The following is a 16,927-nucleotide window of genomic DNA, read 5'->3' as shown; positions in this document are numbered from 1 at the left end:
TGTCTGGGTGCTGCAGCAACGATTCCCTTAGATTGAGAGGGGAAAAAGCACACAGCAGGGACAAGCAGAAAGAATGTATCTATAGATATGTACATATACCACAGTGCTGTAATTTTTGTATGTAGCAGTAATGTAAATAAATACATGGTTTTTATAAGATACATATTCTAAAAATCTATAAAGGCATATTTTTAGTAAAAACAATGCTGTACTTCTTTTGTAAATAGTTCTCTTCAGAATAAAGCAGATCATTTATACAATACTGTCTCAGCTCTCAAGTCACTGCTTATCTTGCCCAGCTCCAGAAGAAGCTCGCTTTTTGAACTGTCATCTTAACACCTAACAGCATCTTTAGTACATCATCATCCCAAGAAGTTCAGCCACAAAAAGCACTTCCATGAGTTCAGAAGAGAATGGTCCCAAAGAACATTTGAAGCATTTATATCTCCTACCGCATGGGAAAATAGAAGGGTGAGCTTTAAGTCTTCTCCACTTCAGCCATTTGTATCATTTACTGGCCTTTCTATGGAGGGATATTCAAACTTGAATGAGTTTAGACACAAAACACAGATGGAAACACCTCCAGCTTGCTCCAGCTGCAGTTTAGACCATAGAATCTTTAAGGCTGGAAAAGACCTCTAAGATCATCAAGTCCAACTGTCAACCCAACACCACCATGTCCACTAAACCATGTCCTGAAGAGCCACATCTACACGTGAACACCTCCAGGGATGGTGACTCCACTTCCTTGCTCAGCCTGTTCCAGTGCCTGACCACTCTTTCAGTAAAGAATTTTTTCCTAATATCCAATCTCCATCTTCTCAGGATTCCCATCTACAGCCATACCAGAACAGCGCAGAGAAGAAAAGGCACAGCAGCTTTCATCACACTTCTCCAGAAGCAAGGACTTGCCTTCAACAGCCCGCTTGTGCGTCAAGGGCAGGCAGGGGTAAGTGAACGCTAAGGGCCACAAGCATGGCATCGGCTGCGTAGTTCCTATACAGAAAAACATACATTCATTTCCCAGGAAAGCAATGAGACTCCAGATGCTTTTTAATCAGCTCAGGGTCTGACCCCTGCCGCCTTTGACGAGAAGTTTTCAAAGCTTGCTTAACACTTTTTGTAGAATGGGAAGACAAAAGATTCTAGCAAAATCACAAGCATCTCCCTTTCACCCAGAAATAAGGTTACCAGTTTGAGCCTACTCTTTCATTTACATTTTAAATCTAGAACGGCAACTAAACATTTGAAGGCATTCATTGTGGTTTTGCCAATACCCCCTCCCAAGGAAAATACCTGTAAGTACAGAAGAGCTCACCCCTGGCTTGCCACCCTCCACCTCCAGGTGCTGGACAGCAGAGGAAACAGAGCCTCAAAAAATATTTGGCAGCTTGTAACCTTTATTTTAGTTTTTTAAAATTATTTAAAAAGCATAATTAGAAACTTTCATTACAGAAATAATCCTAGCAAACCAGTTAGACATTCCATCGCTCAACATTTAGGAAACTTCACATCAGCACCACTAGAGACACAGTCCCCACCCCTTCCAATTGAATAGTCAGTGGCAAGAGCACAGAGGTAACAGCTCCTCTACAGCCAGCTCTAGGTAAAAATAAAAAAAATCCCACTTCAAGCCAGGAAGTTGGACACCTGGATTGGCAGAGTTCAAACTATGGCCACAAGGACCTGGACTCAAAGAGGACCAATCTTTCCATATAAGAGAACACTCCAGGCTTGGGTGCACCATTTCCTCATTTTATTGCATCATTTCCAGTAAATTCAGACATTTTCTTTACTTCTGTCTATATGAAGTTACTCCCTCCTAGATCTGCACACACGCTACCACAAGAATCCCAAAGTCACACAGCTGGGTCATTTAATCTGAAAGTGGTAACAGTGACAGGACAGCTTCATTTCAACAGGAAGGCTCTGAGGCCTGACCCAGCTCCTTCCTTGGGCACACACCACGTTCGACATCAGGAAGCAGACAGGATGGACTGGTGTAACTTAAGCTGCCACTTTCCACGGCTGCTCAAGCCTTACAATTATCATCACACTAGCAATATCACCCCAGCTCTTTCTTATTCTTGGGTTACCAATGAAAGATATGTGAAGAAAAGAGATGGGTGAAGGCAGCTGGATACGTACTCCCAGCACCTGAACCGATTAAAAAAAAAAAAGTGTTACACATTCATTGTTTGCATTTTTAAAAAAGTCTTTAAAGTGATTGACTGTGATGTGATTGTATGATTAGGGCTCTTATCACAACCCATAAAATCTAAAAAAAAAATGTAGGCAAAGTAAGTGACTAAAATTTAGCCTCTCCTGGGGGAGGGGGAGGAGGGGAGAGAAGTGGGCTGGTTCAAAGCTCATGGACATTGGTGAATCATATCCTACCAAACGAAGGCCAGCAATTCCATAGGGCCACTTACTGACAGACGGAGTACGTCCACCTTCAAGGTCTTAAAGGAAGTCATACCCTGCATGCCTTTTGGTCATGTTAACAAAAAAAAAAAAAAAAAAATCTTTTTTTAATTATTATTTAGGCAATTATTCAGGTGCTGAGCATGTACTTTCAGCCCAGACATTTGATATTTTAGTTATATATACACTCTCCACCTTTAACTACATCTACTCAGGCTGATGAACTGAGCCCCTGTTTTCCCAGAAAGGCCAACAAGGGCCAGGAAAACGTTGCTGAGCACAGCGAGACCAGTTTGTTTCCAAGGGTGATCCTCCACCACCACATAACCCAAGCAAGCAAGCTTTCCATTTCTTTACATTAAACAGCAGTCCTCTGTTCTTACAGAAGAATCCTGGGAATGATCCTGCAGCAGCTTTCATATTCAGACATCAATCCAGAACAGGTGGATTTGTTTTCATGCCTTTTCTCTCTCAAAAACAAAAGCTCGGCCACCAAAATTCACATTCAAGTTCAGATCGCCTATTTGTGGACAGGGCAATGAGGAGAACTTTGGGTTTTTTGGCAGAATCACATGTTTTTTGTTGTTTTCAAAAGAAACGGACCCTCACTTAGGACCCTGGCAGGGGTCAAAGGATTAAACTGCTTTTTTTTTTAAAAAAAAAAGTTTTATGCAAATAAATCCCACTTCTGCAGGTCAGTTTAGTTTGTATCAAGATACTGAAAAACAAAGGAGAGCACAGGTACAGCCGGGCTGCAGCACAAGAAGGTGAAACCCAAGGACCCAGCCACAAATCTGGATCACAGCAAACTGAAATTCGAGGCCCCAGCAGCAGCACCAGCTGCCAGCCCAGGGGCTGGTGAAGTGAAACCCCAGGCTCCAGCAGCAACACCTGCAATCCTGGTACCTAGAAAAACAAAGCCTGAGCCCCAGCAAAAGCCTGGAACTCCAGGTGAAGCCAAAGGCCCCAGGGGCACCAGTTGCCAGCCTGGAGCCCAACAGAAATGAAGCCCGAGGCCCCAGGAAGCAGTTGCTGCCAGCCTGGGACCAACTCGAATTAAGAACTTTGTACTATTTCTTTAAAAATATGAACTCTGCAGTCCATGATTGGTTGACATTAAGAAGGCATAAGCCAAAGCAACAACAGGGAGGCGAGGCCGGTTAAAGCAATATACATTATATACAAACTCTTGGGTTAATTAGTCCACTTGGTAGGCAACGTCCTTCTTGTCTACAAGGCGCACTGGAATGAGCAGGGGAGGAGAGGGGGGCAAGATTCCATCTGATACCTTCTTGGCACTGAAGTAGTAAGGTGCCAGCGCCTCTTGATAGAAAACATGGAGAAAAAATAATCTTTAAATAACGGCACAAAACTGAGAAAGTCCTCCCAAAGCCTGCCCCAGTGGAATTGCCCGAGTCTAGCTGGAGGGGCTGATCTGTCTGAGAGCAGAGTCTCTGCAGCTGGGAAACGGCATTAGCAGCACCGCTTCTTCCTTTTACTGTTCTTCGTTAGCTTCACCACGTCATTCTGTTGCTGCTGTTGCTGCTTTGCTAAGTTTTCTTTCTTTGCTCGCAGGACCAACTCTGTAATGCAATTAAACATCTGCAAGAGAAACAGGCAAGTTCAGACCACCCAGGAATTCAGGCCAGCTTTTGTGGGATGCTGTTCGTTTGAAACAATTCCATTTTTCTAGATATTTCAATAATGGTTAAGAGATCTTCCCCAGCCCATTACGGGCCAAGTGGAAATCCAATACCTTCCCAACCCACTCCCAAGCTAAATCAATAACACCTCTATCTCTTTTCCCAAACCAGTAAATAAAAACAGGTCAGTTTGGCAACTGAGGCCAGGAGTGAATATTGGGCAGTCCCATCTCCTAGAAGCATTCTCCCTAGTGACACGTTTTTCCTGAGTCCGTGTTAGCACTGTAAAGCTAGTGAAAATGCAATGTAGACTCCTTCATTTCATTTCCCCCACTCTTACAAACAGAGCTGGATGTCTCTTTTTGACTTTCTACCTTCTCACTTGCAACTTGTAAAAAGCATTTTCTCCTTCTTCCAGGAAGGTTATTTTTTTCCCAAACCACTATCCCTAAATCATTCTATCTATACTCGTCTGTGTATTATATTACCTCTTCCACGTTAATATTTTCTTTGGCGCTGGTCTCAAACAATTGGATCTCCATCTGCCCAGCAAACTTATAGGCATCTTCTGTTTCTACCACTTTTCGCTCTGGGTCATCATTCTTATTCCCCACTACAAAAGGAAAGGGGAAAAAAAGACAGTTTGGTACTTCAGCAGGTCAGCCCACTAAATAAGATGTTGTAACTCTCTGATTAGAAACTTACCTAGTATCCGGCAGACATCATCACAATTTTGATTAATTTCATGCAACCACCGTTTTACATTCACAAAAGATTCTGCACTGGTTACATCGTAGACAACAATGACCCCATGTGTTCCTCTGTAATACCTATGGAGCAGGAAAAGACAATACATGTTAACTCAAGCTATGTGTCACCTTCTCAGCTCCTTCTCTTTCACTCAGCTTCTACAAGAGTCATAACAAATCCCCATGTTACGGGAATCAAGTGCTTCCATTTTCTTTCCACTGGGAGTCCTTGAATTCTTTTACAACAGCTAGATCCCATGCTGTTCCTCTAAACCTACAGAGCTGCCTGCTCATTTAGTCTATACCAGTAGGTTTCAAAGTCCAAAGACTGCTGTTTACTTCTTTGTTCAGGTTGTAAAGACCTTCAAAGATGAATATTGTCTTCCAGCTATGTGAGCAAAAGGTAGTTGTGCCCCCAGTGTGTCCTCAGAACTGGCTGTGATGGGAACCTTCACATTGTACAAGCCACAAGTTTTTGCAGTAATTTTGTTATCTGCAAAAGATCACTTACAGACTAAAATTCCAGCAGATCTCCAAATACACTCAACCTTCAGTCACAGTTCTCTTGAGCTCACAAAAATTTCTGTCCTGTTGAGCGCCTGTGTTCTAATCGCACCTTCCTACTCAACAGATCAACTCCATATGTGCATTCAACGCGCTCTGCTACCTTTAACCATTAAAAATAAGCTTTGTTTCAGTTTATTCCTGTTAGTCTTGGGCAACCAGCACCTTTAGAAGATTATGAGCAATTTTGATATGCAAGAAAAATACCTGAATTCAAGTTCCAACATTATCACCTGCCTGAACGTACTGAAGGCAGGCAGTATGCACACCATGAGAACGCTATATAAAAAAGCAAGCTCCACTTTCTCAGTTTTCAGACACATTCACAGGGCTAACAGGTATTTTCCCTACTGCAAATTTTGGACAAAAAAAAAAAAAAAAAAAAATTGAAGCAGCTGACAGTGAGGTCTTCACCACCATCCAGTTTTTACTTTTTTACTTTTTGTGTAGCTTTATTCTTTCCCTTTCATTTCATCCTCTTTTTTATAATCAAGATTTTTAATAAAACAAATCCAAGAATCCAGCATATCAAAACTGAGGGTTTTCTCTTAATTTGCAACAGCATTTCTAGACCTTGATCTCTTCCCACAAGCACCTCTTGCAGCACTCTCCCTTCCACTGCACTAGAGATGCCCACTGTGACGACTCTGGTCCTCTTTGATAATTTATTCCAGTTTAGCGAACACACCTTTGAACTTCAAAGCTTTTTAATCTGCTCCAAATGCACTACCTTTCAGAAGATCTTGAAGCTTCAGCTCACCTCTGCTACTGATGCGCTTGAGCAAGTCACTATCTCTTCCCCACCTTTAGCCTCACCATCCCTTCTAGAACAGAAGCCACCTGCCTTTATAAACCATCAAGACAGACTTCCACAGGCAGGTACGTATCACCTAGAGCGCACGCGTCCCCCCACCCCTTTCCTCTCACCATCCCTTTGTACTGGGAGTCACCGGGTGTCAGTACTCCTCTATAATATGATACATTCTCTATTGAAGTAGGAGAGCCCACCCCTGTTGCTGATCTGGGCACTTTCAGAAGACAGTCAGATACTTCTGCCATTACTTTTACTCGTAATTTCTGCTGAACATTCACTTTCCTTGGCAAGAACTAGCTCAGGTAAGAATTACTTATTCCCAGCCCATAAGAGATCCTGCACTTTCAAATGTTCTAGTCCATTTGCAATCAGTTCCTTTAATAGCTTTAAAACTTGCTACAGCACTGCACTTGTGCTTTATTTTGTTACAAGCTCAACTTTATTTCACAACTTAGATCCTTTAGAAGAAAAAGTATTCCATACGTTGAATCCACACATTGTAAAAATAATCATCCTCTCCTGACACTAACAGGTACTGCACACCGTTTTTGATGAATACTGTTTTGTGTTACAGCATCAGAAACTGAAAGATCTCTAATCCTATCAGCACACTAGATTTCTCTACATCTGAATAATAAACTAATTATCTTCAAACTCTCCTATATCACCTAATAGTCTTAATTCAGCAACCCTCAGGCTGACCTACCACTTTCTCCCTAACACCGAGCGGTACATTGGCAAAGACAACGCTCGGCCTTTACAAAAACGCAGTGGTTCAGCTACACCTACACAGAGCTGCTTCGTTCTGCTGCGCACGCCATAAAACCATGCCTGGTATCCCAGCCATCCAAACTAGAGGACCCAATAGAGCATCCTGCTGCTCCCATCTTGCCCACGCACCTAGGTTTTCATCTAAGCAAAGCATATGATGTCGGGGAGTGGAATAACATGCACCCTGCACATATAGATCCCACTCCTGACACGTCGTCAGCAGTCGTTGCTTCCTCCTAGGGATGAGGACTGTGGGCTGGACCGTGCAGCACAGACCACTATGGCATTCAGAACTCCGCAGGAGCTGGGAGCTGCGGCAAAGCACTGATATTGCCAACCACCTCATCAGAAATATCTTCCTTTGTGCAAGACAGGAACCCCTGGCTCCTGCTGAGTTCCTACCAGCATATACTGCTTCTATTTTTGGAAGGGAAAATTGTCTGGCACATTGTTCTAGAAAGATTGCCAATCCCTCACCTACAATAAAATGCCATTTTCTCCACTAGCTGACGTTACCTTTTAGCAGGCCCAGAGATAAGACCACGACTACCTTTTATTCTCTAACTCTTAAGCCCCAGAGTACACATTTTTCTCAAAAAGCTACTCATGCTATTTTCTGTCATTTGTTAGATACAGCCCTGTGTCCTAGATAACTTTTTAGGCTTAACAAGTACAGCAAAGACTCTCCAACCCCAAGTGCAGGACCATACTAGAAAACAAAATCTAATTTATCCTACCCCAAACTTCAAATTTCAGAATGATGCACTGCAGAACTGCTTTTATAACAAGTTGTAGGCTTTGGCAAGCAGAGAACAGATGGGGCTTTTGGCATTCAGAGAGGAGTAGGTGTAAATTTTGTGCTTTTGGCAACCAAGAGGTAGTTGAGGCTTTGATACCAGGGAGAGAATGCCTTATCTTCTTCCCATCCACATTTTAGGGAAGATGGAGACCACAGAAATGAAAGCAGAAGAGATATGAAGCTCTCAATCTCAGCCTCCCATTCAAGGACTAAATGCTAGCTGTCCTCTATATGGTAGGTGCACTCTGCCATGTACCCTGCAAACCTCAAAAGCCAGTACCTGCTACTAGTCCTAGTGATAAATATATTAATGAAATGTAGAAAAAAAAAAGTTATAGAACAGTTATTCAGGTTATTAATGTTCAGAGTGTCCATGAAAGTATCCTGTTGAGGTGAAAGACAACCAAACCTGACTCGTATATGCCCTTGGATGCTTGGTAGTAGCTGACTATCTTCCACATGGTTGGAAAAGTTACCTAGATCTTAGGGCTTTACATTTAGCTTTGGTGTGAAAAAGGCTTAAGAAAGATAACATTTAAGTTGAAATAAACACAGTACCACCTAAGTTGCTTGTTCTACCTACAGAATTATATTTAGAGAAGCTTAAAGACGTAAGCTTACTGCTTTTGAGACATTACCTACTAATACTTCAGACTTGATACAGAAAATCTTCAGAAGTGGTTAACTGAACTCATGTCCTTCAGCCACCTGCATTCTCCCCTCACATCTCTGAAGATTACCTTTCTAAGCAGAAGGGAACATTTTGCCATTTATTGGCAAGATTATTATTATCTTATTGGTACAAGATACCAATAAACAAGTTCTCAGATTTCCTCTAGTAAATGCTTCCCAAGATTAGCATCTGGAGGTACAACAACTAGTTTCATGAAGCTCGACAGTAGCTAAGTCAGATTTAGAAGAGACAGATTATTATTGACTGCATCAGTTCAGTAGGGCACATATGTTCATTTTTCCAGAAAAAAAAAAAATTAAAATGTAACTGGCCAACTTGAAAGAAAGGTCATTGCTTAAATCCGACATCTTTGTTAATATTTCACTAGTTTGTAGTATATATGTTTGCTTGTTTTTCAGTTCTCTAGAATTCTAACCAATTCTAGAGACTTCTAATAATCTGGTTTCATACTCAGCTTTTTTTTTTTTTCAGGTTCCTGGAAGCACATCTGTTGTCACAGGTCAGTTGACTAGTCTTTTGACCATCATATCTGGTTTACAAGACGTAGCAATTCTATCATCTCAGAAAGCTTATCCCTCTCTTGAACATGCCATTCCACACAAATGCATGGCAGACGGTCCCTCTGCTATCACTATTCATCCTGCGCTAACATCTGACAACTATTATTTAAAGCTTAAATCCTAAACCCACAGTCCCGAATCAAGACAAAGTAGTCCTATGTACAAGAGTGAATCAAGTACAAGAACTGGTTGTTCATCCATCTTAAGTATTCCTGCTAATACAGCCGAGTCCTGACATGCTACTCTCTGGTGAATTTAAATCACATTTAGAGTTTGGATGATGCTCCAGGCCAACCACATTCACACGGCTTGGCCTCTCCTCCCACTAGGCACCAGCTATCCCAGTATTTCCACATTTAATAGACAGTAAGAACAGTTGTTGTTTTTTATACTTTCCAGTCTGAAATTCTGATCTAGTTTTTTTTCCTGAGTTTCTGTAGAATACTCCAGATCAACTTAATTTCTGTTCCTCCTTAACAGTTTTATTCTGTCCTTTCTCTTCTGCAGCTGTAGTCAAGTAAAAACAAACCAGTATATAACCTTTTAATGTTTCCCAATTTCCTACTATTAACTTCCTACCACCTCTACCATTTGCAATTCTAGGTCTAATGGCAGCACTTCCAGCCTATTACTATTATTACCAGATGGGCTCTGATTTTAGACTTCCTTGCCAGGCTTGGCTCAACATCAATCTCAACTCTACCTTTAACTGTAAAGAGACTTCCTAGCCTACAGTAATACTGAAAGGACACCTTTTTTATATTCTTAACCTCAATCTAGTCAAAGACTAGACAAAGAATTCTACACTGTTGACAGCGCACTTGCACTCCACCCATGATTTGGTAGCCAAGCCCTTTCATAAGTACTGGCTTGGTAACTCGATTTGTCACACAGTTTGGGATAAGCAAATCAGTTGCAGTATTACTTTGCCAATAAAAAAAAAAAAAAAAAGATAGAACCATTTCTAAAACCCAGATCTTGTCATCTCCTGTTTTTATAGGTGGCATGTTTAGGTTCAGAGTGCCTCTTGAAAAATGAGTGAACACTAGGCAGTCACAGCTAGCTGACCTAGCAGCAAGAGGAGTCTTCCAGACAATGAGTCTTGGATAGCATTCCCAAAGTGTTTTCCTCAACACTTCAAATGCACTCGGACATAGGAACTTCTTTGCACAACAGTTAAATCTTTTTTCACTGACCATAGAAGATTCTGTAACTATTTCACCAGAGTTAAGGCAGGAAAACCAGGGCCTTCGCTTCCCCAAGAGTAAAATATATCTCACTTGGGTAAAAAGCTGTGCAAAACAAAGTAGTAGCAGAGTTCAAACAGGACATGGCCCAAATACCTTCAAACTATGTCAGCTTCTCTATTTCAAATGTTAACCAAAGAAAAAAAATTACATAAAACACTACACAAAGTCCCATTGGCAGCTATTCCCGTTCACAAAAGGAAGCCTCCTTTCCTGGTACTCCCCATTCAGGGCTGGATACCATGGCTTTCTGAACTAGCTGGCATCAGCCCCACAAAACCAATGCTCATTAACGCAGCTCCGAGTCGTGTCAGGGGATCTGAAAACAGGAAGGCCATTTGCTGACTCAGCACTAATTGGGGCACTCTGTGACTAGCCTACCGCACAGCTGATGGGAGCCGCAGCAGCGCACTGCTGCCTCCCCCTTGCCGCTTCCTGCCCCAAGCTGCCTGCAGCGCTGAAACAAGAAGTGATGTCACCCACAGGAACCCTACAAGAGGCAACTGAGTTTTTTCAAGCTAAACACTTAAGAAACAATGGAAGTAATCCAGTAATATCCGTACAGAAGTGCGGAGGAAAGGGGCGGAGCACACATCAGGTTCAACTGTGCCATTTCTAGCTGTTTAGACGTAATGCAACCCATCTCATTATGTTTATGTCTGAGTAAGTTAACCAATGTATCAGCTGAAAACAATCCTCCTCTCAAACAGGAGCCAAAGGAGAAGTCAGCCATGAAAGACCAAGTGACACACCTAGGTCTTTCAAGAATTACTGTTTTTTGTTAATACCCAAAGGAAACAAAATTTCCATTTCCAAGTGTATTTCTTCCTCTTCCCCTAGTGCCGTGGTGAACAGTCTCACCTTTACTACAATCAGTTTACAAACACATTTTATTCTTAGCTCACACCGCTGCAGCTCTGGGTGTGGTTTCTTCAGGAACAGGAAAAGCTGTGCACACGCTGTTAAAAAGGACAATGAGCGTGAAACTGAACTCAAACCAAGGAAAAGGTTAACTTCATGTGGGCGTCTGCTTCAACAGAACTCCACACAAAGATAGCCACTAAAATGCATGTGTCCTGAAAGAAAACTAAATGTTAGAAATCTTAGTCTCCTATCTCAAAGCCATTCATTGGTTATACGACACTGATGGAGGGTTTGCACTCTGTACTTCTGCAGTACATAAAATCAGAGGATGACCTTCCTGGACAGGCTTCAGAGACAAGTTTTCTACTATATGCAGAACAGTGAAATAACTCCAGTTCTACCATTCGGAAACTAGCAGCAGAGGAATAAGACAAAGACATAATAGAAATGCACAGAAGAGTGAGGAAATCTGAAATTCCAGTTTCAAACTTAACCACTATCCATTCTAAAACAGCTGAGAGAAGTCCTACTGTACAGACAGCAAAGCTCTCATTACCTAATCGACTGCAACATTAAAATATCTAAACCATAACTCTAAACTACAAGATCCATACATACATGAAGCTACATATCACTAAGCCCAGTTATACTCACGTTGATGTAATAGTCCGGAAGCGCTCCTGTCCAGCTGTGTCCCAGATCTGTAGCTTCACCTTCTCTCCATTGATCTCAACTGTCCGGATTTTAAAATCCACTCCGATTGTGGTAATGTAGCTGCCTGAAGGGAAAGCGAAGATAAATGGGAACCTACATCTTGTCTATTTTGTATGTCCCAAAGCACAATTCTGAAGACTATTTGACAATAGCTCTCAGAATGGACAGGAGAACAAAATTCCCCCTATCTGCTTATCTTTTAAAATGCTCTAGCAGGTCATGCTGATTTGCGTATTTTTATCTGCAGACAATAGCTTTTTTCCTAGCCATAAAGCCACTTCTCCCATGCCACCCTTAAAATTTAAAACTCAGTGTTACAAAATGAAATTATTCTTCTACTGCATTGGTGGTCAAGAGTAAGCACGCAAATCTCAAGAAATGGACAGTAACTATGCAAGTATTTCCCTTGTGAAAATGTTGAGATAAAGCTTTGCTTCAAATGTTTGTGCAATCACTTATTTTGAATACAGTCTGTTCTAAGAGTTTCCTCCCAATAAATTAGTTATGTCACAAACATAAGTGGTTTAGCCACAATATTCAATCAACCTAAATCCCAAGTGGTTAATAGGAAGTCTGCACAGAGTACAGCATAAGCTAAAAAACCTAAGCTATTTCTGGAACCATGTCAGTATTTAAATACCGTAGGACTTTCAGCTGCGAGTGAAGATCAGACAAGTTGGTTTGTACAGGCTTACACCAAGAGAAGCAAAGTTAGAAACATAAAGTATTCCTAGTGCAGCTATCAGGGGGTAAATGCAGAAGAACAACTCCTTGCCAACCAGCAGCACTAGAGCAGACCTTGACCATTTCATTTACTGAAGTAAACAAAACACTCACCTGAGAATGTATTATCTGCAAAACGCAACAGCAGACTGCTCTTGCCAACACCTACGACAAACAAAGACAGCAAGATCTTTGAATACAGTCATCCTGGGTGTCAGGTAACATAACAGCATTTTACCCATTCATTGCACTTTTAACTCTGACTAGGATCTTTTCTCAGCAGATAATTTAGTACCATCTACCTTGACTACTCATCTCAGCAGTCTCCTTGAAGATCTGACCAAGCACACTGCAGTTACTCCAAGATTCTGTATGCCTCTTGTAGCAGTACAGGGTTTTTTTTTTTTGTCCTCTCCTTCCTCCAGCCCTCAGCAAACTCTCAAACAGAAGCTTTTGAACTGTGGTCAGTTCTAAAAGGTCACAAAAGAGTAGTAACTAAAGTCAAGTTTACAATCAGAAGGCTTACATTTGCTGAGGAAAGATCCCAGAATGAGTATGTCCTGCTAGTACTCAGATCACTGCTCTGAACTACTCTATGGAATTTCACTCGCACATCATGCTTAACACCACTGCCCACCTCCCATTCATCATGCCGTGCTGAGTGGAGTGGAATTTGGACTACTTAGACAATCAGACCAGAGTTTGGTACTATAAAGCTTATGTTATCATGGCCACAGTTTGACAGAAGCCTAAACCAAACAGGGGAGTCGGGAACCATTGTTCTTTACTGCCATCCAAAATAGGCTTGTTCCACATCTAACAGGAAGGACACATACCTTTCTGAAGTTGTACCTTTTGCCAAAATCTTCCATGAAACATTTCTCTAAGTGCCTTGAATAGCACTTCATCCAGGTTTTCCTTAAATGATTGTTTGCACCCTGATCACACCCTGTTGCAGGGAAGCATTTTTCACAGTGCTTCAAACAAGAATCCTTAGAAACTCATTCCTGCACAGCGAAGCAAGGGAATCTGGGGATCTGAATGCCTCAAAGTTGTTATCTCTGCTGTTAACGTCCTTTCCTCTCTCTTCCCCCCCAAAAAAGAAGTCTGCTGTTGCATGAAAAGGAAATTCAACTTCACCGAGGTGATTATCTATTAAATCTTTTCAGGTAGAAGTTATTTAAAGTAATTGTTTTGACGATGTGTAACTTCTAAGCTCTTCTTAATAGGAGACCTGTGCAAAAGGCATGTGCAAAGACTATACAGAACTCCAACAGTTCTCATCTGCCGGCATCTGAAGACAGTTACCAGCACAAAAAAACCAAACCAAACCAAACAAACAAAAACCACAACAAAAAACACCAAAACAAAAAAACCCAAACAAACTAAAAAAAACCTAAAAATCTGCATGATTCCAGTAAGACAGATCTCATCTGCAAAGAGCTGAAATCACCAGACATCTAGAGGAGCCATGTTCACTTCTCAGTGAGTATTAAAACCTTAAATACATATTAAAAAAAAAAAAAAGAACGCTACAAAAAAAAATTCAAAGTTACAGAGTGCATACACCAAATACCTCTGAGCTCAAAAAAGGTAGCAGAGCAGTTCCTAAACATTAATAGAGCACTGGTTATTTAGCAAGAGCTAAACTCCTGCAAAACACTAAAATACCAGCTGGCTTCAGCAAGTACTGTGCTTCTTGATCAAGCAGGCCTGGCCTCCAGCTTAATAAAAAGAAAGTAGATGCTGGAACCCACAGACTTGGCAGACCACACCACCTTCTTAAAACGTCAGTCAGCCTCAGGCTGCGCGGCAGAGCTGCACGGGCTGCACATGACCGCTGCTTTGTCAGACTGTCCACTGCTGCACAGACGTGGTCCTCTCTGCACTGCTCTCAGCACTCGGGCAGCTTCTAGAGAAGGAAACCTCCTGAACTCAGGAAGTTCAACACGCTCCCGATGACAACGATCTCACTAAATAGGCACTGCTTCTGACCTGCGCTGTTCTCGTACAGAGAAACAGCACTCTTCATGACCCGCCGCCTCCTACACAGGGTTGTCTGAAGAGCTGAAAAGAGAAGGCTAGCAGGGCCTCTTTGCTTGTTGACAGCAAAATGAAACAGAACAAAAAAAGGCCTATCGCTTTACAAAAATCAAAATTAAAAGCAAATTTCTGTGCCATACCAGTTTTGAAATCCTGTATCTTACTGAATGGTAGAGTGAATTAAAGAAGCACAAGTGAATTAAAGAAGCAGATGCAAAGCACAGATCACCTGTATTATTTTTAATATTTGGCACAACTGAGATCAGCAGCAGCTTTTCAGGATGACCTGTTCTAAAAACACACAAACCTACTACCCTCTTGACAGATTTGCATACAAGGGAAAGCAAATGAGACATAATCATCCTATCCAGTATCACTCCACTTCCTACTGCAAGGAATAAATATCAATTAACACGGCAAGCAAACTGTTTTGTGAAAGCAGGGACAAAGCCTTCCTGCTGGGGTTAGCAAAACCAAAAACAAAAAAGAAAAATCAATACTCAAACTACACAGTGAGATTTAATTACAACAGAGAACCACAGGCAACTCGACCAGTTCTCACAACACTTTCTTCCTCTCACTGGATACACTACAGGAACTCAAGAAGACTCAGCTAAGAAATTTCATTTAACTGTTCAAAATGAGGAGAAGTATTCCTCAGAGTTTTCACCATCCTGTTTATCTTGCCTGAGCAGTTTTTAAACTCATCAGCAAGAGTTACAGCTTTACTCAGAACGCAGCATTTGGTTTTAGTAATCCATAGGCTCCTGAAAGCGCGTAGGGTTTTAAGCTGTTTTGAAGCGGTTGCCCTTTCTCCCTCTTTAGATCCCTTCAAGCAGACACAGTTTAGTATAGAAATGAAATATTTTTACATACAGCAAGAGCTTCTGGAGTTGACAACTGCCAAGACTGTGCAGCATTACACTTTCACCCAAGAGCCATGCCTCACTGCATGCTGGGACCTGCTGCCTTATGGACCACACCTCTATTAAAAGAAGAGGGTGGATGCCATCTTCTCCAGTTTATGGAAATTAAACTGTAAGCTGTTGGAGTGTTACCAACCCTGAACTAGACTGAAGGCAGGAACCTTCCCAGTCCCAATTCTTATGTACCTAGACTGAGGCAGCAGACACAGGCTGAGTTCACACACTAGCCCTGCAGAAGTTTCTGAAACTGCTGCATAAGTATTTATTTTGTTCTGTTTTCAAAAATCTGTAACTACCCCTTATCCACAACTAATTTAGGTATTTGCATCCTATACTGCAACCAGAAGTACACAAAGCTAGCAGCTCTTCAAGGATTTATTTTAAAAAAAAGGTGACATACTCTAGAGCGGAGACTTCAAGTTGAAGCACTGAAAGAGTCTTAATGAATAATTAAGATAATAAAGGGTATTAAAACGTAGTGGTTGCCACACTGGAAACAATGGTCCCTAGGGCTGAGGAGCAGGCAGCCCTTCCCATTGATGCCTTAAACTGCCTGACGCAGGGGAAGGGAATTCCCTCCTCATCCCAGGAGGAGATTAGTGGGCGCCCGCAGGACGTGCGGCTCGCAAAGGCCGATACCAGCAGGAACGCCGGTGCTGCCCGTACTTATACGTGCCTAATCTTCCCTTTCCTAAACCGAGCCAAGCTATTTACCATAATATCCCGTGGAAGCCAGTTCCGCAGGCTCATCAGACGCAAATTTAGGAAGCCCAAGCAAGCGCGCCCGCTCATTCAGAGCGCGGGGTCCCCCGGAGACCCGCCCGGCCGGAGCCCAGCGCCGCGGCACCCACACCACAGCGGCGGCGCGGCCCCGCCGCCGGGGAACCGGCCGCAGCGGCCCCCTGGGTGCTCCGGCAGGGAGCCGCCCTCCCCGCCCCGGCCGGCCCCGCCGCCGCCGCCGCCGCCCTCCTCAGGCCCCTCACGGCCCGGGCGGAGGCGAGGGGCGGCCACCCCGTCAGCGGCCTACCCCCGCCCCCGGGGCCGCGCCACCCGCCCTCACCGCTGTCGCCGATGATGAGCAGCTTGAAGAGGTGATCGTAGTCCCTGGCCATGGCCGGAGCGGCCGCGGGCGGCGGAGCGAGCGGGGAGGGGGGGAGGGGGCGGCGGCGGCGGCGGCTCCGGGCCGGATCCACTTCCCGAACAAACAGCCGGAACTGACAGCGGTGCCGCCGCGCATGCGCGCCGCCGACGGAGGCCGCCAGCTGCGCCGGCACGCCGCCGCGCATGCGCCGAGCCCCCTCCCCGCGGGCAGGCAGACACGCCCCGGAACGCCGCGCGATGCGCCTGCGCGAGACGAGCGACGCCCGCCCCCTTCGGCACCGCGGTGGCCGC

The 16,927-nt window shown here is 43.3% G+C and overlaps 1 protein-coding gene across 1 annotated transcript; it reads right to left on the bottom strand.

The window, feature by feature from the left end:
• Positions 1-1,380: 1,380 nt before the first annotated feature.
• On the bottom strand, positions 1,381-16,722 carry RAB35 (RAB35, member RAS oncogene family). The gene is made up of 6 exons (XM_086761647.1): positions 16,596-16,722; positions 12,681-12,731; positions 11,784-11,907; positions 4,773-4,897; positions 4,556-4,680; positions 1,381-4,026 (listed from the first exon to the last, which is right to left on the bottom strand). The coding sequence occupies exons 1-6, from the start codon at positions 16,645-16,647 to the stop codon at positions 3,898-3,900; spliced, it is 606 nt and encodes a 201-aa protein (XP_086617773.1). The 5' UTR covers positions 16,648-16,722; the 3' UTR covers positions 1,381-3,897.
• Between the last annotated feature and the right edge of the window lie 205 nt (positions 16,723-16,927).

Source organism: Chlamydotis macqueenii, chromosome 17, assembly GCF_036417535.1.
Source record: "Chlamydotis macqueenii isolate bChlMac1 chromosome 17, bChlMac1.mat, whole genome shotgun sequence".
NCBI classification, from domain to species: Eukaryota; Metazoa; Chordata; class Aves; order Otidiformes; family Otididae; genus Chlamydotis; species Chlamydotis macqueenii.
This window is presented reverse-complemented; position numbering and strand designations above follow the sequence as displayed.